The 21978-nt window shown below is 41.4% G+C and overlaps 2 protein-coding genes across 3 annotated transcripts in view; both read right to left on the bottom strand.

The window, feature by feature from the left end:
• Window positions 1-12738, bottom strand: part of MIPEP (mitochondrial intermediate peptidase) — a 75810-nt gene extending 63072 nt beyond the window's left edge. Inside the window, exons 1-6 of one of the 2 annotated variants that reach the window (XM_035542413.1) lie at window positions 12408-12738; window positions 10535-10708; window positions 9031-9119; window positions 6079-6165; window positions 4888-4951; window positions 2879-3061 (exon numbers count right to left, since the gene is read on the bottom strand). In XM_035542413.1, the coding sequence (XP_035398306.1) occupies window positions 2879-3061; window positions 4888-4951; window positions 6079-6165; window positions 9031-9119; window positions 10535-10708; window positions 12408-12596 (786 nt within the window). In that variant the 5' untranslated portion in view covers window positions 12597-12738. The remainder of the gene's footprint in view (window positions 1-2878; window positions 3062-4887; window positions 4952-6078; window positions 6166-9030; window positions 9120-10534; window positions 10709-12407) is intronic. The other variant, XM_035542414.2, reaches the window with a different exon arrangement.
• A 2153-nt stretch (window positions 12739-14891) lies between these two features.
• LOC118246035 (complement C1q and tumor necrosis factor-related protein 9A-like) lies at window positions 14892-20226 on the bottom strand. Its single transcript, XM_035542803.1, has 3 exons — window positions 20061-20226; window positions 17823-17885; window positions 14892-15697 (listed from the first exon to the last, which is right to left on the bottom strand). The coding sequence occupies exons 1-3, from the start codon at window positions 20224-20226 to the stop codon at window positions 14892-14894; spliced, it is 1035 nt and encodes a 344-aa protein (XP_035398696.1).
• Window positions 20227-21978: the final 1752 nt, after the last annotated feature.

Genomic DNA, 21978 nt, shown 5'->3' with positions numbered 1-21978 from the left:
AAAGTCTCAGGAGAGATCTTAATCTTGAACTACTTAGCAGCAGAACAAAGAGAAGATGCAGCCAGGCTCTTGGAAGCACAGAACAGGAGGATGAGATGTAATGGACACAAGCTGGCAGGTAAAAATTTCTAATTTAATACCAGGAAAAAAAATAACAGTGAGAGTGGTCAAACACGAGGGTACAGGTTGTCCAGAGAGACAGTGCAATCTCCATCCTTGGAAAGCATTCAAAACTCACCTGGAAAATGGCACTGAGCAACCTGATCTGCTTGATCCTGCTCTGAACAGGATCAGGCTTGAACTGACAAGTTCCACAGATCCCTCCCAACCTAAATGTTATGATTTCCAAAGAGCTTCTCCAAATACCTGACTCAGAGAACTGAATTCTTTAATTGATGTATTATTCCTTGTAGCTTCAGTAGCAATTCTGCAGATCATACTGTTTTCAGGACAAGTTTATAGATGACTTGCAGTGAGTATTACTCTTTTATTTACATCCCCTCAGTGCCATAATTTTAATTAAATTTTCATTTTTTACAGAGAATAAACACTACAGCTTGGGTTCTATTACAGTCAGCTTTTCTCTTTTTCATGATAAAAAAGATTTCAGAGTCACCCTGATTGCTTTATGAAAAGTAAAACAAAATACCTAAAAGTTGTAATACATTCCTTGACTCACATCTAGGAGACTAAAGAACCACTGTCGCATTTCAAAGAATCTAAATTCATTTCCAATTTATAAACAAACACTTTCTAAATGAATTCTGTCAAGAAAAGTATCTTCAGCAATAACTAAAATAGGATCATTCAGGATAATTCAGGTTGGAGGGGATCTAAGGAGGTCTCTAGTCCAACTTCCTGCACAAAGCAGCATCAGCTATAAAGTAAGACTAGGTTACACAAAGCTTTATCCAGTTGTGTCTTGAAAATCCCCACAGATGGAGAGACAGCACCACCTCTCTGGGCAGCCTGTTGCACTGCTCAGCTATACACGTAATGAAAAAGTTCCTCCAGTTGGAATTTCTCATTTATGTTTGTGCCTGTTGTCACTTGTCCTCCCACCATGCACTAGTGCGAAGAGCTCCATCGTCTCCAGGACATCCTCACAGGTACTGGCAGGGTCCACCCCAAAGCCAACTTTGCTACAGGGTGAGAAGCCCAGCTCCCTCGCTCTCTCCTCACAATGCGTGCGCTCCAGCCCCTGACCATCTTGGTGGCCTCCACTTAAGTCCACCAACAGCTCGTCAATGTCCTTCTTGGAGGGGGTTGCAGGAAGCGTCCAAAACTGGATGCAGTAATCTAGATGTGGTCTAAAGAGTGCTGAGCAAAGTAAAAACGTAAACTTTTCCTTCAGTCTCTGTCTTTGCCCCTTCATACAACCCTGGATGCCACTGGCCTTTGTTGCCTGAGTCACTGCTGGCTCATACTCAGTTTCTGCCACCAGGGCCCCTTCCACAGACTCGCTCTCAACCAGGTAATCCCAGCCCATATGTCTGCCAGGAATTCTCCCTTCCAGCTGCAGAACTTTGCATTTGTCCTTCTTGAATTATGCAACGTTCCTGTCAGATCTATTCCTCCTAATCTGACACGATGTGCAAACTTGGCGTGCTAGCACTGTCACCTCCCCTAGGTTATTGACAAAGATGTGAAACAGGACGGCCCCAGGACAGACCCCTATGACACTTCCTTCCTTACCAGCCTTCCAGGAGAGTGTAACACTTTAACCACTACTCTCTGAATCTAAACACATAACAAATTTTTTACATGTCTGGTTGTCCATCAATACAGACTGTGATCTCCTAACTTGGACTGCTCCTTGGTCCCTGGGAAGATTGATCAAAGTGAAGCTAAACTGCCCGTAGCTCCCCAGATTGTTTATTTGGCCTTTCTGAGTATGTTGTGGGTGGAACATCTCATTTCCACAAGTCACTGGTGTTCTCCTCTGGTCTTCACAGCCTGTCAGGGACATCAAGCCTTCCAAGGACATCGAGCCAGTTCTCTCCAAACCCTTGGATGCTGCCCATCTGACCCCAAGGATTTGTGCAGGTTGAGTTCTCTCAAGTCATCCCAAACTGGGTCCTCATCTGCAGCTAGCTGTTCTTCTCTTTGAACTCTTTCAGTAAGTACAGAGGCCTGGAAGACCTTGTTGGTGAACACTGAGGCAAAGAAAGCAATTCGCATCTCAGCCTTATCTGTGTCTGCTGTAACTAAGTCACCTTACTCGGTACTAAGTCACCTTGTTCAGCCTGTTAGTACTAAAGCAGCAGTAGATGCTCTTCTTGTTGTTTTTGATGTCCCTTACAACTCTCTACTCTAGTTGAGCTTTGGTCTTCCTAATACCATCCCTACATGTACAGGCAGTGTTTCTAAATTGCTCCCTTGTGCCTTGTACCTGCTTCCACCTCCTGTCTGCTGCCTTTTGGAGATGAAGCTCTGTCATGACTTCCCTCCTGGCTGAGCCTGGCTCCTGTTAAGTCTGCCTGGCTTTCTACGTATCAGCACAAGCTGATACTGGGTATCCGAGTATCATTTTGTGCTTGGATGCTATCTTTAAAGAACTGACAGATTTCCTGAGCTCCTTTACCCTTCACAGCTGCATCCCATGGGATCCAGTTTACTCAATAAGCTGAAATACGTTTGCCTGAAATCCAAGGTCTGAATTCTGCCTCTCTTCTTCCTTAATCCATTCAGGAACTTCACCTCCACTATTTCATAGCTGCCATAACCACAGCTGTCATTGATTACTGTGTTCTAAAGCAGTTCTTCCTTGTTAGTCATAACATCATAGTCATAAACCATATGCATTTGCCTGAGTAACAGTTAAAAAAGCTGATATTGCACTATTGAGTATGCCAAAGCAGATTTGGGAAGTACTCACCAGATCATCAGGACAGTCAGCGTGCAGACCAGCAACTTGCAAGTAACTGCCCTCCGCTGTAAAATTATACCGAATATGCTCTGGCAAAATGTGCTTGTCAATCTTATTGGGAAGGTGAGTTCCTGTCAGAAATTCATTACATAAATCCAATATTCTGATGTTGAGGTTGACTGCTTTTTTGCGCTGTAAGAAAAATAAAGTACAAAATACATAATATCTTCAGATACAGTTCAAACAGGACTCAAAAGTTTCTGAAATCTTAACCTCCCCAGAAACTATGCAGAAAATACTACTTTTACAATTAGACCTACAGCATCAACAAAATCCTAAGGCACAGCAGAAGTCAACAAGATCAGATACATAATTTCATACAGAATTGAAATTTAAAAAGAAAATGCCTATGTTTCAGCAGTAAAAAAAAAACATATAGTGGAGTTTAGGTAGAATTTACATAGGCTTTGCTAACTACCTGATAAGCGCTTAGAAAACTACACCTGATCTGATTGCTATGTAAAATAACAAGGAGAAAAAAAGAAGCATCATCAAGAGGGATAAATCCTACCAGCATCCCGAATAAATCTAAGCAGATCAGATTTACAGTTCTCTTGTTACTGTTTGTATTGCAGTATTTTCTGCAGACCACAAGGCATTTATGTTATTTCAGCCTTTCCCCACGGAATTTGTGATTTAGAGTTTTAACACCATCAGCACAGTATTTCACACATTTATCCCTACTATCAGATACTTCACTTGCTTCAGTGAACTGGCTCTTGTTAGCAGAGTATGCTCTCTATGGCCTGTGGGTTCATAGCTCAAAAGAAAAGGTGGAAGGTATAGACACAACATACTTGGTAAAGTGAAAAGAATGACAAAAGCTGCAGACCTGTCCTCCCATTCCATTTTTACTCTTTAAGACACATCTTTTAAATTTTATTTTAAAAAGCAGAAATTATTTGCAACAGAAGAAGTAAATTTTAACTTATGAAGGGATTCTACAGTCTGAAATGAGAGTGAAAAGAAACACTGAGCAAAAGTAATAGAAGAAGAAAAAGTGGAAGAGGCAGGGGAAGAAGAGGAAAATATGCAAAAACAAAGGGCAAGTGAAATTGCAACTGAAGGGGGATAAAGCAGCACAGAAACAATTGTCACAGTAAAAAAAAAAAAAAAGACAAATCAGAAACAAAATCCAGAGTACAGGTTTCAGAGTTGTTCGTTGTACAACGTAATTGTAAGGAAAATATTCTAGAAGCACATTCAGTTCATAAACCACCATCACAACAATGCTTTTTAGAGTAACTTCACCACATAAATCTGGTAAAAGAGTATTTGTACAGACCTTTTTTGAGGGCATACCTCAAATAAATAAGGTATTAATTTACACAGGGACATGAGCTATGAACAGACACCCAACAGAGCATCCATACCACAAATCACAGTGAAAGCTGCTAGTTTTAGCAAATCCATCATTCACTACTGCAAAAAACATGTTAAAGCTCCAACAGAAATAATCAGACCATGCCCAGACATTCAAATGTGCATTAAATTTGCAACTTCTAGTTATGTTAGCTCTGGCTACCACACACCTGATTCCTTCTAAAATACTCTACTTGATTAACCTGTCATCAGAGTGCACAAGGTTTTGCATTTCGCCCTCTGTAAATGAGCTGCTCAGACAGCCAAGCACTTATTTAAAATATCTGATGCAGACACCAATCAAAGGACGCACGTTCCCAGGTCTTGCTTATAACTCTCCTCAACAGAGAAAGGAATGGTAAGGGCCAAACTGGAAAGAACAGCCAACTAACATGTAAAACAACATAAAAAACACTATAAAAGTGACTCAAAATAGAAAATAAATTCACTACTTTTGAGAAGACAAAATTCCATAGAGGACAGTGTGAATCTTGGATCAAATTGGCCCAGAATCATGATTCATGCCCTGCAGATTTCATTACCTGGTCTTTGATTGTCAGGCAAATTTCTATTCACATATTGTAGCAAAAAATTACCTTTTCTTCATCCAAATGAATGCCACTGATCTCAAAATCAAACATAAAAAGTTCTGCCACTCGCCTAAAAATACAGTAAATCCCTGTTAAAACAGCCTCATTTGGTAAGCATAATTTCTTCACAGCTTTTACCTTTAGTAGTTATATTTGATGTCTTTTACAGAGAACACAATTATTTATTCCACTGTTACGAGTATTTTTATTACGGACACAGACCTCCTATGTTTTAGGCCCTTAACAGTTTACTCAGTGACCGGATTTTTCTTTTGTAGCTATTTCAGTCATCCACATTAAAAATATTTTTCAAAAATAATTCTGCAACATTAATACAGATGGTTAACCAATTTGTGCAAATTACCTTTTTAATTTTATACTTCATTGATTCTAAATAATCAGAAAATGACCCCTTCAAAACTACCATTATTGGGAAAGAGGGTGAAGAAAATAACTTACTCTTAAGATGGGTAAACATTAGGCATTAAGCTTGTCTAACCATGTCAGGGAAAAATTAATTCAAAAGTATAACTGAATAAACAGCTAATAAAACATTTTACAGCAATCATAATGTATGATTTAAGTAAATATTCTGATAATCTGATTGACAATCTGATTTTGAAAGATAAAAAATTCCTCTTGCAACTCATAAGTTCCAGGAATAAATGCATTCTTATTTTTTCCTGAAGTATCAATGATGGTATTATGTATTACAAAATTTTCTAGTGGACTCTAGACTACATCTAAAAAAATCAAGAATTACACCTGATATTCTCAAGCTGAATAAAGCCCACTGATTTCAGTTTACTCAAACTGAAATCAAGTTATTTAAGTCTGTTCCCTATTTTTATTGTTAAACACTTTGACATATACACCACAGAAGAGCACATTTTCAACAAACTGGTATTATAGAAAATCTTCAATTTTTTTTTTTTTTTTTTTTTTTTTTTTAAGATCTCAGTAATGCAGTTTAAATATATCTTGTGCTCTACAGTCACAGAGACATCCTCCAGGACTGCAGAACTACAAACTTCCTAACTCATGTACAGGTGATTTAGTAGTGACCAATAAATTTGTCACAGAGATACGGTATGCTTTCCACTTGTATAAATGAAGTGGATAAAACACAAACTACTAGCTCAGGAAGGAATGATATATACTATCTAAACATCTAAGTCTATGAACATTAGCAAGTACCTGGTTTCTGGATCTAGGGAATTCATAACAACTTCATCAGCTAGCAGCTGTCTCAAACTCTGGCACAGTTCAACATCTGTATTTAATCTGGAAAGACAAAGTAAAAGAATCATACATAAGCAACAAAAAACATTTCAGTCTCTTGATATTACCCATTCAAAGTCAGATCTTAACAAAATTAAAAACCAAAAACTGTATTTTCAAAATGTTTTCTAGTTCACAACAACACGGAAAAAGTATAAAATTAACATACAAAGGATGTGTGGACAAACTGGCATGGAAACAGATCTTGTGCTTCTGATAGGAAAATCCTTCTGGATGGCACTTTGTGGCAAATACAAGCAAGTCTGGCAGCTTGTTTTCTACACACAATGACAATCATGGTCAGAGCATGAAGGTGTGAGAACTGTTTTCTATCCTTATTTTGAAACCTGTGCCCAAGCCTGCCATCAGGTGAACTTTCTGGCTGCCACTGAAGTAGACTGAGAGCTTACCATCCCGGAACATTTCCAGCTGCTCACTGTTCCTGTGCCAGAGTACTATTTCCATCAGATTGCTGGCTGGTTTACTACAAGCAGGTATCCTGACCTTGATTACTGGGTCAGAATCACAGTGGGGAACGAAGGATATGCACATCAGCAAACCCACAGAAATCAGCAGCCCTCAGCCTGTCTGCCCTAAGCACTAACTTCCTAAATCGGTTGAGGTGCAGGAAGCTTCTGCACCCCCATTTGTGAAACGAACCTGGTTAATTGCCAATACCTAATTCAGATACAAAAGACACCACTGCATCATGCCTGTACTTCCAAAAAAACTCTTGTAACGAAGGTGCTAAATAAGAACATATGAAAAAAGCACACTGGGTCAGACCAAAGGTCCTTCTAGCCCAGCACTCTGTCAAAAAGCAGCCAAATGCAGACACCTACAGAAGAGACCGAGACTCTCTGAGACTCTAACAGCCCCACATCCTTCTTGTGCTGGGGGCCCCAGCCCTGGACGCAGCACTCCAGGTGGGGCCTCACGAGGGCAGAGCAGAGGGGCACAATCCCCTCCCTCCACCCGCTGCCCACCCCTCTGTCGGTGCAGCCCAGGACGCAGTTGGCCTTCTGGGCTGCAGGCACACACTGCTGGCTCGTGTCGAGCCTTTTGTCCACCAGAACCCCCAAGTCCTGCTCTCAGTGAGTTCTTTTCCCAGTCTGTGCTCCTGTCTGGGATTGCCTCAAACCAGATGCAGCACCTGCACTTGGACTTGTTGAACCTCATAAGGTTCACATGGGCCCACTTCTCAGGCTTGTCCAGGTCCCTCTGGATGGCATCCCTTCCTTCTGGTGTATCGACTGCACCACTCAGCTTGGTGTCATCTGCAAACTTGCTGAGGGTGCACTCGATCCCACTGTCTATATTAAACAGCACTGCTCCCAGGATAGATCCCTGAGGGAAACCACTCGTCACCAGCCTCCATTTGGACGTGGTGGGGCCATCCAGCCAATTCCTTATCCACTGAACGGTCCACCCATCAAGTCCATCTCTCTCCAATTTTGAGATCAGGATGTCATGGATGGGACCATGTCAAACACCTTACAGAAGTCCAGGTAGATGACATTGGTCGGTCTTCCCCTGTCAACTGATGCAGTCACTCCATCACAGAAGGCCACGAGACTGGCCAGGCATGGTTTGCTCTTGGTGAAGCCATGCTGGCTGTCTCGGATCACCTCCTTGCCCTGCATATGCCTTGACATTGCTTCCAGGAGGATCTGTTCCATGATCTTCCCAGGCACAGAGGTGAGGCTCACCTGTCTGTAGTTCCCTGGATCCTCCCTTCTACCCTTTTTAAAACTGGGAGTGATGTTTGCCTTTTTCCAGTCATCAGCGACTTCGCCTGACTACCAGGGCTTTTCAGCTATGATGGAGAGAGGCTTGGCAAGTGAAAACTCAGCAATAGCTAGTTCTGAACTTTTACAATAACTTATGCATCTCGTTTCATATAAATTTTGAATATTTTCTCCTTTTAACCAATTTTAAATTGGAAGTAGCATTTGGATATTTAAGTCATATTGTTATAGATGGTGTGCTCAACCTAAGTCTTGAAAAATCCAGTTGCAAGTGAAAGGTTTCCCAAACACAATGGCAAAACTAAAGCAACACTTTTGCTCAAATTACATCTTAGAATTCTTTTTAGCCTTTTCAGTCACAAAGGTTACCAAACTGATGCGCTGCTGGATCACAGAGGTAACTTTCAGAAGTTAGATTTTGAGATATTAAAAAAGAAAAGAAAAGAAAAGAGAAGAGAAGAGAAGAGAAGAGAAGAGAAGAGAAGAGAAGAGAAGAGAAGAGAAGAGAAGAGAAGAGAAGAGAAGAGAAGAGAAGAGAAAAGAAAAGAAAAAGAAGGTCCAGAAGCAGGGCCAAACTTCAAACACAGAAGATTTTAAGAATAATTTCTATGAAATGGACTTCTAAAAGATAACACACACCAAGGTAGACCAGGTATATATCACAGCCCCAGAGAGTCACATCCCCAGACACTCCATTTAATGGGGCTTGTCCTTTCCCCGTTCACATATCCCACTCACAGGCTGAAATTCAAAGGTTCAACAAACCAGGAGGAGAAGTGTTGTGATATACAACAGCTTAAATCTTAAAAACAAATTAGGATTTTCTACATATGCTTTACAACAGCTAGCTAAGTGCCATGAGTCTTAGAAAAATGTAATTTTAAGACTTTGAGGAGTTTCAGTGACATGGAGTCAGTTGATAACCTAAACTCTGTTCTGAAGGTAAAATGAAACTGAAGTAGAATAACCTTTTACTAGATACTGTAATGAAACTAAATTCTTGATTATCTGTAACAGCAAGACTGGCACTTTGTTTCGTACATATTTTTTGATCCCTGTTACCACAGATACAGTAAATTTTAAAATTGCATATGGCAATAGCAAAACAAAGAAAACGTACTTCTCTACCATAGTACCAATGTTCCTGCAAGCTTCTTCAGCGGCCTCTCTGAATGCAAAGTCAGGATGGGCAATTTTCACAAAATCTGCCTGACAGAGCAAAAGGAAGAAAACAGTGAGGCAAAGAGACAAATTAAAATCTTTAATTATAAACACAGTTGCACTGAAGTAGTTCTATTTAAATGAATGTTTATTTATACCATTCTGTGCAATCTATTTGTATAATTTGCATATTTTTTTCTCAAAAATAAAGTTTATTGTAGAACAGTGCTGACAACTTTTAAACCAGATGGAGAACATTTCTTTCCAAAAAAATATCTTTAATCGATGTACTTCCTAAAACTGTGTGTACCTTAGAGTCCTTCCAACACAGAAATACTGCAAAGGCTTTAAATGTTATTAAAAATAAATAAATCTAAACTTCACAGATATGAATTAGCACACCACCAAATGTGGTTAAAGGGTTTGTTTTCAAACTCTTTTTACTCTTACGTATAGACCATCAAGTTATGCTCTGAGGTTATTAGCTAGTAAGAAGAAATGGTCTTAAAGAGAAAAACCTAAGGTCTTTTTGGATTCAAAATAGGTATTTTGTTTCACTCCTGTTGATCCTCATTTTTAATAAGTCTCTGAATACTTAGCAGAGTTCAGAAGGCTGGAAGGACACTAGAAAGGCTGGCTATAGGCTTCCATGAGTGCTGACATGAATTCAAGGCAAGTAGACGTTCTGGCATTCAAATGATAAACAATTAAAGATTAGGAATACATTGAAGTCATTCAACATGATTTTACAGAAAGTACATGAAACATATATTTTTTTGTTTAATAGAACAATTGCAGTCTGATTGAAAAGGTAACCTTAGGAATGTAATACACGTTAAGAGTTTCACTTCTTAGGGCAAGATTGCCTGCTGAAAATCCTGTATAGTAGTGACAGAGTCGGTGCTGAATGGCAAATCTCAAAAATCCTGCCAACAGAGAACCATTTCCAAATTGCTTTTAGATAAAGCTCTACAAGGATAGGTCATCTTTGAACATGTAAATCTGAAAGTAGCATATAGGAGGAACCAAAGTAATTTTAACTCAGCAAACCGATACAAAACTATGACCGTTAACTCTGACATCAGTGTTTGAGTTAGATATTGATAGATTAAGAGGAAACAGTCATAGTGCATATTAAAAAATAAGAGACAAAAGAGAATTAGTGACTTGGCAGAGTGTGTAAGTACTTTCAGGAAGAAAAAGTGCCTGGCACAAAAGAGATCTTGAATATTAAAAAAAAAAAAAAAAAAAAAGAAGAAACAAGATTTGAAAACTGAAACCATGCAGAGAAATTCAGATATGAAAACCAATAGCAAAAATTTCAGTGAGCTATTTATTAACAACTGATTTCTGTACGATGGTTGGGTCTGCTCTCTTCAGATGAAGAGTGATGCTTTTCTAAAAGATATGCCAGTCAGTTTAAAAGAAATTGCTTAAAGTAGTAATTAAAAAAAGTAACTTACCAAGTCTGCTACCCTGCACAAGGCATCTGAAAGCTGATCAAAGATCTTTACAATCTCGGGTCCAGGTGGTGTTGAACATGCCTTCTGGACTAGCTGTTCTGATTCTTGCAACGCTTTGTCCTGTGCTTCTTGAAATCCTTCTGGACAACTCAGTTCTGGAACACCAAACAGACCCTGCAGTGCAGAACCCAATGGAAACACATTACTATCACGTTCCTTAATTTCTGTCCCTCTGTTTCAGTATGAAATTTTCACTGTGAAATTTTACAAGAATGACCCTACCTACAGTGGCACTTCCCTAAGTGCCATTTCCACAACTGTCCTTGTAGAGCGAATAGCCACATTAGTTAACATCCATCAAAGATACTGGCATCACACATAAACATCTTCATTTCCCAGCATCACTCTCCAGAGCACAACATCACTGGAATTCCTATAGCCAGGATTCTTCTCAGCAAGTGGTAAGAGTTCAGCACCAAATCCTGGGAAATTTCTCCTGTTCCACCCCATAATCTGCTATATTGTCCTTTTTTCAAGGCTTTTTTTTTTGCCTTGCTTCCAAAGCACAGGCACAAGACAAACTATAGGAAGTCTATTTACATTCTAAAATTAGGGGAAAACATCCTTCTGAAGCAAAGAGACTTATCCGGGAGTGTGAAGAGTAAAGGGAGTCTCAGAGCAGCGAATGACCTGACCAGCTGCTGTGGATATTCACCAGCAGAACAGTGATCTTGGGCTCATGAAATGAGCCACAAGTACTGGAACCAGATCTCAAAGGACTGACAAGCAACAACTCAAGAATATTATGATATGAACAGTTTTGTTCCTGAAGTTCTTACCAAGCCTTAAACAGACTGACTGAGCGTGGCTTTGGCAGGGCAGCCATGGAAAGCTGTTATGTTCTGCATTTGTAGAAGAGACTTTAAAAGGTCCTCCTGCAGATCACACAGAATTGCTAACACTACCTGCTGGAAAAGTACCACGATAGAGACCTACAGCAGCAAATAAATATATATATATTTAATAAACCAAAAAGCAGCTCTGCAAGTAACACGCTCCCTTTTCAACTGCCCAACCACAATAGGTGCATCTCCTTACCTGCTAATTAAAGCAGCTAACAGTACAAGGTAGATGATTTCATACAACATCCATCTCTTCCCAAATTTAACCTCAGCATCTAAAAATCCCAATCTGGATTTGAACATCTGTGGGCCTTTACAACGCGCCTTCTGCAAACTCCTTGTTATAGCAGCCGGTTACAGGTTTGCAAGTACTTTACAAGCTTTCAGTGGAAAAGCTACGAATTGACTGGTTGTCTGTCAAAGTGCATGTCCTGAAGCAAAAGCATCATCTTGGATGTATTTGGGACATTCCCAGGTGCTTTGTCCTATTCTGCCACTGCTGCTAATGCTGACAATTTGACAGCAAGTTCCTCATCCCAGGAAGGGACTCCAATTCCCTCAGTTCCCAGCGAGATGTCCTCAAATGCCAGAAGGCAAAGGCGGCCATATTTCAGAGCCCTGATTTCAACCACACACTGCACAAATATGTATTCCATAGAATCACAGAGTTATTAAGGTTGGAAAAGACCTCCAAGATCATCTGGTGCAACCATCCCCCTACCACCAATGTCACCCACTAAGCCATGCTCCTAAGCACCAGGCATTTCCCCTCAGAGGTGCCCACACTTCCCCTGGCTCCCTGCCCTCCCCACCACCCAGGAGCCGGAGCAGAGTCACAAACCCCCTTCAGGAACCCGGCCGCGCTACGAGCAACTAATTCCTGACGACCCAAGCTGGGGCTGGACAACTCAAACTCCTCGCAGCCGGAGCCAGCCCGTCCCCCCTCAGCTTGGTAGCTGCCCGCCGCTCACCGTCTCCCTGCCCGGCGCGCTGCCGCGCTGCTGCTTGGCATCGAAGGCGGCACCCACGGGGCTCCAGCTGGTGCTGACGGCCCGGAGACCCGGCCCCAGCCCCGGCCCCGGCCCTGGTCCCACCGCCCGGCCCCGCAGCGCAAAGCCCCGCAGCGCAAGGCCGAACGCCCGGCGGTAGCCGGCCAGCATGGCGGAGCGGCCCGGTGCCAGCCCCGCCGGCTGGCCGAGGTGGCTCGGACGTCAGCCTCCTGCAGGCCGCGCTCTCTGCGGCGGGGAGGGCGACGAGCGGCGCCGGGGAGGCCGGGAGCAGGGCGGCAGCGCCGCCTCCCCTCAGCCCGCCGGGCCCGCCGCTGCCTCCCCGCGGCCGCTCGTGAGGAGGAGCCGGGCTCCGGAGGGTGTCCCCCCACCGCCCGACCGCCATTGCCCTGGGTGGCACCGGGCCTTGAAAATCTGCGATTATTTTAGCAGTTTAAGACTTAATAGCTTCTTACAAGAACAGAAATTCCTCATAAATAAGTGTATTTGAAAGAATTTTTTTAGTTTAGATGTTTCTGTGATGCAAACTTACAGCCTGTGGCTTACCAGAAAAATCACCCCTTATCAAAAACTTACATAACCCTTTCCCTCGTAATAGTGCAACTGGCATGTGCATCCGTGCTTCCTGAAACAAACTCATCTCACTGTGTTCATTTTAAGTTTATAATCCAAACTCTAAGCTCAGCGACTTTATGGAGACTTGTCCACTTTTCCTTGCCTCCTGGTAGTGTTAGAGATTATCGGAAGTTAGAGCTCAGTGTTTTGCAGTGCATTTACACCGAATTTTGTGACACTGACTGTGAAATTGGCTTCAGTCAGTTGGCTTTTCTGCTTTATCCTCTTCTAAAGGTAGTAAGTGAGTTTTAACAGCATCTTTTGTTGTATTTTTGAGTTTTAGGACAAGAGGAGGGGCAAACCTGAGGAAAACAAACAAACAAAACCACAGAAATTAAAGCTTATTATTCCTTTGGGATAATGTGTTTTGCACCTGCTAGTTCTAAATTATAGTAGCATCATGATGTATTTTTGCACTGGCATTTAATGTCTGCCCCATGCCAGAAAATCCACGTGGCATTTCCATCTATTATGCCATTTTGCTGTTTCAGACCTTCAGCTGCACAGAGTGCAAAGAACCATATTTAAAAGCTGTGTTTAACATCCTGCTCAGCTGCAACAAAACTCATCCGTTACAAAGAAGAAGCAGGCTGTGTGGAGGTATCAGACAATGCTAATTCAAAGTTTAAAAAATACTATTTTTGGATGCAAACTAACCAAGTTACAAGTCTACCTGTGCTTACCACTTGGAAAGATATAAACTGGCTTGGATGTAACTACTGTTTAATATTTATACAATATGGCAGGGGTCTACCTAATTCCAGAACTTGAAAATGTATCTTTTATTTTGTCCCACTTTCTTTTGAAACAGTTCTCCTTCAGGACTGGTGTATGTACTGCTGTAAATTACCAAACCAGTAATGCATCAAGCCCAGCCCTGCAGACCCTGAAGAGATGCCCTCTCCTGCCCAGAAGCCAATCACAAAAACCAATTGCACCATAGTAAAAAACTTCTTCCTAATATCTAACCTAAACCTACCCTCTCTTGGTTCAAAACCATTATCCCTTGTTCTATTACTACATTCGCTGATAAAGGATCCCTCCCCATCTTTCCCATAGATCCCATTAGGTACTGGAAGGCCGTGCTATAAGTTCTCTTTAGAGGCTTCTCTTCTCCAGGCTGAATAACCCCAACTCCCTCAGCCTGTCCTCAGTAGGAGAGGTGCTTCAGCCCTCTCATCATCTCTGGACTCGCTCCAACAGGTTCCTGTCCTTCTTGTGCTGGAGGCCCCAGAGCTAAACACAGTGCTCCGGGTGGGGTCTTGCAAGAGCAGAGTAGAGGGGGAGAATCACCTTCCTCACCCTGCAGGCCAAGGTGCTTTTGATGCAGCCCCTGATATGGTTGGCTTTCTGGGCTGCAAGTGCACATTGCTGGCTGATACTCGTTTTTTCATCCACCAGTACCCCCAAGTCCATCTCTGCAGGGCAGTAAAACAAACAAACAAACAAAACCCTCTTACAAAAATCTCTACCTTGTCCCATCTTTCCCTGCAGTCCTAGATCTCCTGTTTAGCTCTTGGAATACCCCCCTTGATGAATTCAATTCTCCACTGAATTCAGCTGAAATTAGCCAGCAGACTTAACATTTATTGGAGAGGACTGAAAGACACAGACATGTATCATTCATGGATAGGTTTTACTTCCTTTCAAAAAATGCTCAAAAGGCAGGACTGGAACTACTAGTAGTAGTAGTTCCTACTGAAGAAGAATACTAAGCAAGTAAACCAGCACTGACTTTCATAAAGCACCTCCACTGCTTACAGCACTCTGAAACTTGGATCAGTAGGAATCAAACAACAATTCACTGGAGTCATAGATTAACAAAGCGTGAATTTACGCTGCGGGCGATGGCAGTGAGTCCAGCATGTCCGAGGTGCTGAACAGTAGAAACCCAGTGAAGGTGGTATCATCATCAGCATCTGCAAACAGCCCGTTGAAGGTCTCTCCTCGGTGAGCCTGAAGCCACACCTCGTCTCCTTTCAGTAGTTCAAGGATGGCAGCTCCCGATGCCTGGTCCTCAACACCCTGGTACCCGTCCACAGTGTGCAACATCTTGACCCCATTTTTAACTAGAGCTACTCTGACGTTCCTCGAATAGACGGTGATATGGTAGGTGAAATAGTAAACACCAGAGAATTTGCAGGTGAATTTGCCGGTGATTGGGTTGTAGTCATTTAGATTGTTGTACAGCACCTTGTCAAACTTGATCGGCTGACTGTGGGGAGGAAACTTGGTGGCAACTGTAAGGCCTACACTGAAAGCACTCCTTGGCAGGACTGCTGGGGCACCTATGTTCCCCTTATCTCCTCTGTCTCCTTTCAAGCCTCTTTCCCCCTGAACTCCTGGATTACCTGGTGGCCCCAGATCTCCAGTGTTACCTTTAGGACCTGGATTACCAGTGGGGCCAATTGGTCCTGGCATACCAATTCTTCCAGGCTGGCCGGTTTCACCCTTTGTCCCTTTTGGACCTATTGGCCCAATGTCTCCTTTTAACCCCTTTTGTCCTTGCAGACCCAGTTCGCCCTTCTGGCCCTTGTAACCCACTGACCCTATAATTCCTTTTGGTCCTAGTTTCCCAGGTCGTCCTCTTTCTCCTTTATCTCCTTTGTTCCCCTTCTCTTCAACGGTCCCATTGGCTCCTACATGTGGAGGTTAAAAAAAATAAAAATAAAAATAAAAATAAAAATAAAAATAAAAATAAAAATAAAAAGAAAGACGTTCTCGTGATTGTCCGGTGGATTAATGAGACACAACAAGAGTTTGAGTACAAAGACACGTAGCTATATGTCACCACTGTTCATACTGTGCTCACTGTACATACAACGTTTCAAAGATGTAAGTTCAGGATGAGCCAGAAGAAGCTGCTATTGCAATAGAAGACAGTTACCCGAGCTGAAAGCAGCAAGAATAAGCTCAAAGAAAGGAAGGTGTGACTTTTCTCTAGAATGATGATAGCTCAGATCGTCTCATGTACAAGCAGCATCTGTCCAGATGCTTATTTTCATCTTTTGGTATAAGTGAAGAAGATAGTTCACAATTTAGTCAGATGAAGTCTTCTACGTTGACAACATCCAGACCTTAACTGCCATGTGTTTCTATGATTTCTTCATGATGGGGCTTTGCTTGGGTTACCTAGATTGCTGCTGAAGTGCAATGAGAAGCTTTTTGACCTTGTTATTTGCAAACACATGCTCTATTTATCCTTCATTCAGACTTGGACTTGAAAGCTCAAAGCCTTTGAAAATCCATCTGCACAAGATTTTTGCTGATGAAGGTCCCGTGATGTGAAGGGCACATTAGCAGTTGATAGACATGAATGCCAAAAGATAACATAATGCTCATATCAATCATTTCTGCATAAAATCTTCTGGCTTCTGATCTTAATAATAATGCTGTATTCACACTTTACAGATCTCAATTTACAATTGAAAGTATTTAACAGCAGCAATGAGCTAACAACAACTGAGATTATACTGTGAGCCTCTGGGAAAAGCAGCACAGATCCAACAGGACAAAGACACAGGAAAAGAAGATAGCTTTGGTAATATTAAATGTTTGTGTCCTCATGTTTCTTTTTGCTTCCAGGACTGGGGACAGTCTGTAGAAAAGTCTGAGGTCTGTAGTGCAACTTGTTATTACACCTATGCAATGCATGTACCATATGTTATTTTTCAGGGTTATCTTAAGGATTGCAGAGAACCTGTACACAGTGTATTTGGCAGGTTCATATGCTTTTGGAAACATAAATTTACCCATGCACAATTACTCCAAGGATGCACAAGTCCATCATTTCTGAGATTCTGAATTTGTGCAGAATAATGTGATACAACTTGCACTATGCCTCATTACCTGCTTTTATGCACAAATCACTCTGCATATGTACATCCAGCTGACACAGGAAACTTTCTGTATGTGCATAGTTTGACTAAACAGGTGAAGTACTTTTTCCAGATCTCCGTAGGTTGGGCTATTGCAATTGTGGAAAAGTTTATGATCACCATGACAAGACAAGAAAAATATCACAATAGAATGTGAGATTAGAATGTGAAAATAGAATGTGAAAATGAGATCTGAGGTGAGCTGACAGTTATAAAGGATATCTGGCAACCCTTTATTGAAAGGTCTTGGGTGCCACTTTAAGCCAAGATGTTGGGGCTAGTGTCTCATGGGCATATATGTTAAGGTACCACTAAGGCTGCTGGCTGAGCTCCAGACTGTCTGTCTGAGCTGTGATTACACAAAAACAGGGAAAGCATGCAGGACATGCATCTTTTTTGTGTGCGTCTTCTATGTGTGCATTTATTTTAGAAATAGATGCCTTCCCTTGACAGATTTTGGGTCTGGTATCTGCTTGATCGACCTTATTGAATAATAGGGCCTACTGTATTTTTCGGTGTATACTTCATGTCTTCTGTAATTCCTTTTGAAGTACCTTTCCCTAAAGTTGCACACATAGCCACAGGAACCTCATTTTCCTGAGGGAGCTGCAGATGTGGCATCTTCCTCAGCAGCTGACAAAGGGGTGAGAGAAGAGAAAGGTGAGGTAATGGGCTGAGCAGACAAGTTGTAGGGCATCAGAGGCAGAAGGATAATCGGAGGCAAATTCCTCTTGTATTGTCAGTATGGGTGTGCAGCCTCTACCACTTCTGAAAAAGTTTTTTTTAACCTCAATGGTAATTTCACTACAGCTGGAAAGTATAGCATGTCCAGCGCTCACAAACCAACAGTTGATAGATGACTAATACATTGAAATACTTCTCTGACCTTTTTGGCCTTTTTCTCCATTTGTGCCATCTTTCCCTGGAGTGCCAGGAAGTCCTGCTTCACCTAGCACAAAAGAGAAAAACAGATCTTCATCAAATAATTAAATTACCAGGAAAATGGGGTTCAAATCCTGCTCTGATCCTTCCTCTTCAAGCCTGGCTAAACAGTAATGTAAACAGTAGTCTTATTCGTGACTAGTGGGTGCCACTGCTGATGCTTTTATCTCGTGGGGAGACTAAGCAGGGAGAACAGAAATGCTTGAGGATAGCACTTTTTTCAGACAGAAAATCCTTGGCATAAAGAAGTGAGATATTGAAATATGTAGAGTTGATACCCCCTGGTCAGGACCAATGGTGTGAAAACCTCTTGTCCTGTTGTTGCCTCCATCCATGGGAGATATCATGGAAGACACCAGCAGGAAAAGGAGCAAGGAAGCTGCATTCAGAAAGAAGTTTTACACTGACGGTTTTACACTACTGACTGTAGTGAAACAATCATAATCTGTACCCCCAAGAAAAGACACCTGCAGGGGTTTACCAATGGTAATGAAACATCACAGTGGAATAATCTTGTCTGTAGATCAGAGGGAAGCATTCACTCCTCATCACTGTATCATGGCAATTAACTGTACCTACCTATTAAGAAGCTAAAGGATTTTTTTATTTGCTCCTGGATTTTAAAAGGTTTCATTTTAAGCAAGACTAGGGCACTGAATGCAGGAGTAGCACATAAGTGGTTGCTTGACAGAGAATTCTGTAAATTGTTTATAAAACAAGAGAGTTCAAAGTAACTCTTTAGCAGTCACAGAGGTGGGTAAAAGTGGGTAGATTTGACTTTCAGTGCTCCAGGGCAGGCAGGAAGCAGCGAGTAACTCTTTATTGTCCAAACTGTAAGTCCTGGTTATTTTTCAACCAATCCAACTTACTGCATAGCCACACAAAGAGTTGTGGTGTATTGAAGAGAGGAGTGGAGAGGTAGCAAAAGGGTCTAGCAGAGGGTCCTGCTTATGCCAGTATAACCATCTAAGAAATGCACATCAGGCTACACCTTCAGCACTGATTCTGCAGAATGCACTTCCTGTGGAGGCGTAGACTTTACTGGTAAAGAAAGTGATTCATTAGGTTTTGTCTTTGTGATTGCACCGGCAAGCTGGTCTATTAAAGGCAGACATTTCCTTTAGCCTGAAAGGCACAGTAAAACACTGTAGCACATTTTGAAGTGATTTCTTTCTGACTGTTGACCTCATATTGATTCAAGTACTAGACTGGGTACTCTACTGAAAAAAAACTGTGATTCACAATCTGCAGGATCAGGACTTGGTAGAAGGATTTGTGTGATAAGTACAAGTTTGATCTGGATAGATCTGTGCTCACAGTAACAGTGTTTGTGACACACTTATGCATTAAACCGTGATGCCCCATGCATGATGCCACACAATAGCTGACCTGACATATACCTTGTTGGGGAAGAGTTCCCCTACAAAAAATTGTGAGCAAGTTTGAGGTAGCAGATTTGCATTTGTCCCATCTTTTGCATGTCCAGGTTTGTGACACTTGTGATGAAGTGTTAAATGTCCACGTCGACAGGTTCATCACTGGGTGTAACCCTGGCCTTGATGTTCCAGCATGGATGCAAAGGCCGTCCTTATCCTGAGGCTCAAAGTACCACAGCAGTTATTACATTTAGGTTAGGCTGTGAAGATTACCTGTCTTCAGTATCACATGTAAGTCTCTACTGCAGTCTGTTACAGCAGACATGAATCCTACACTGTTCTTTCAATAGTGTCCTTTCCTGAACTTCACTGTAGAGGTGCTTGAGTTACAGCACGTAGGCACACTCAGAATCAAGTCCTACAAATGCAAAATTTAGGTAAAAAAGAAAAATTTTCTTACTGGTGAACATTTCCTATTACACAGTTCTTTTTTATTGGGCTTGAAGTTGTTTACAGAAGTATAGTTGCTATCGATTTTTAAGCAGACCTGGAAATGCCCCCAAATAGAAAGTAAAATCTTTCTTCTTTTAAGTTGTTTTTATCCCTTTGACCTGACCTCTCAGTAGCATTAGCTTTAATTATTAGGTCTTTTCTTATATTTCCATGCTCAAACAAGTAAGTGATGAAAGTCTGAAATGTTTCCTGGAGGCTTGGTGGAATGATCCATTAATGCAGAGTGACAGACATTGCTGGGAACTAGTAGCAAAACACTTCATACATCAGATCATTTACGCTGAACACAGTACCTGTATCCCCCTTGTCGCCTTTCAGGCCATCGCGTCCGTCACGACCCGGTATGCCGTTGTGTCCAGGATTGCCGGGGATGCCAGGATACCCTTGGGTACAGATGTCCTGCTTTTGTGCTTCTTCTGTGCTGACTACAATAGCCAGCAGTATAATCCAGCTTTTCATTCTTTAGATAGGTTGTATGATTTTGGCTGAAAGATTTAAGACAGGAAAAAGTACATCTGCCTATGTCTGCCTGATTGTCTTTTCCCCCATATATAGCATGTGAGCCCAAGAAAAGGATGCAGGAAAAAAGGAAATGGGTTTTTACCACATCTATTTTTTTTTTTCATTTATAGGTGTCTATATAGCATTAAATACAGTCTGGGAGTCTACAGGGCACTATTTTGAATAATAATTTGCTGGGAATATCAGCCATAGCTTCATTAGACTGCTGAAACTAACTCAGTTTTATATAATTTACAACATACCTTAATTCTCTGTAATTTGGAGCATTGCATTCTGTTTCTTTTTTTTTTTCTTTTGTTTTTTTTTTTTTTAATGCAGTGTGATTTGTGGAAATAAATAACTCTGCAAAGACAGTCCACAGAGATACTGGTGCAGGTAGATGGCCTACCTCTTCCAGCTCCCTCCTTCCTTTTTGAAAGACTTGCTACAAACAGTACCCAATGCATTTGAAGTCTGTAAGGAAATTCTTCTTCTCTCGGGTCTTCAGACCAGATTGTCTTGGCCATTAATAATTCAGTATTTATCTAACATCTTTTTAAGGGAAAAATAATGTAGTGGAGTTAGTCAAACGGCTCACAACCGAGAAGAAAGAGGTCTCTTCCACCTACATTTCTCCCTGTGCCTGCTCTTGACTGCATGTTTGTACCTCTCATCTCCCACAAGCTGGCTGTGGTTCCTGCAGGAGGTGAGCTAAGGCAATTCAATACGCTAACTCAGCACAAAACAATCATGTTTTTTTCTTCTTTTATTGGCATTAGTCTTTTTCTGGGTTAATAAGTTGAATGACCTCACAGAGGGTCAGAGCTGGAGCAGGGTGAGATGAGGGCAAATGAGGAATCAAATAAGGACTCAATGAGTCCTTATTTATCCAATCAAATGAGGAATCAAATAAGGACTTTTTGGCAAAAACAGGTCTTTAGTCTGTTTTTCCCCCTCTCATGCAACTACACTACATCAAAAACATCTTTTTATCCTTTCCTTGGAGAATCCTTATTATTTTATAACTTTGCATAGAGGTCCGCTGAAGTACACAATTCTGGATGTTTCTGGTATAAGGCAGTATAAGAGTAATTAATGGGAAGAGGTTAGAAGGAGGGACAAAATGAAATAACAACAAAATTAATGTCTAATCTATTTGGAATTAATATGCATAAATGTCTAATGCACAGAATCTTAGGCTATAGAGGTTAAATATGTGTACAGATAAAAACAGTAGCCAGAATGAGTAAATTTTACATAACTGCCTTTTAAATCAGTTCTTTCATTAATGCAAAAATAACACTAAGATCAGTATTACTTTGGAAATACTAACTAGCATTGTCACCATCATTTCAGAGTTACAAAACAAGTCACACAGATACCACGTAAAAAGAGAACCAGATCGGAGGACCAGAACCATCTTCTCATTAAGAATGATTGCACCTTTATAGGAATATTCAATTTAAATATTCTTCTAACTTAATTTATAGGGTAGGACCTTAAATTGGGGACACGTCCTTTAATATTTTCCTTCTGCCTTCCAAAACATTCCACAAGTACTGGAAATGTTATTTATGGTGCCTTCACCAGCAGTCTACAGAGAAGTGTTTGCTCACCCACCAGTAAAATCCCCCTTCATCTGCTGCTGGTAGTTTGTGCTAAAGGAAGTTGAAAATTTGAAAATGCATCAAACATTGGCTACTTCTGAGC

This window comes from Cygnus atratus, chromosome 1 (genome assembly GCF_013377495.2).
Source record: "Cygnus atratus isolate AKBS03 ecotype Queensland, Australia chromosome 1, CAtr_DNAZoo_HiC_assembly, whole genome shotgun sequence".
Taxonomy (NCBI): Eukaryota; Metazoa; Chordata; class Aves; order Anseriformes; family Anatidae; genus Cygnus; species Cygnus atratus.
The sequence above is the reverse complement of the archived record's forward strand: the minus strand, read 5'-3'. Positions and strand labels throughout refer to the sequence as shown.

What these genes read in the sequence shown, in the direction of transcription:
- LOC118246035 (XM_035542803.1), bottom strand. Translation starts at nt 20,226, where the DNA reads ATGAAAAGCTGGATTATACTGCTGGCTATTGTAGTCAGCACAGAAGAA. An exon ending in AGGCGACAAGGGGGATACAG is followed by an intron (nt 17,886 to 20,060) that starts GTACTGTGTTCA and finishes CTTTTGTGCTAG; the next exon opens with GTGAAGCAGGACTTCCTGGC. An exon ending in TGGAGAAAAAGGCCAAAAAG is followed by an intron (nt 15,698 to 17,822) that starts GTCAGAGAAGTA and finishes CTCCACATGTAG; the next exon opens with GAGCCAATGGGACCGTTGAA.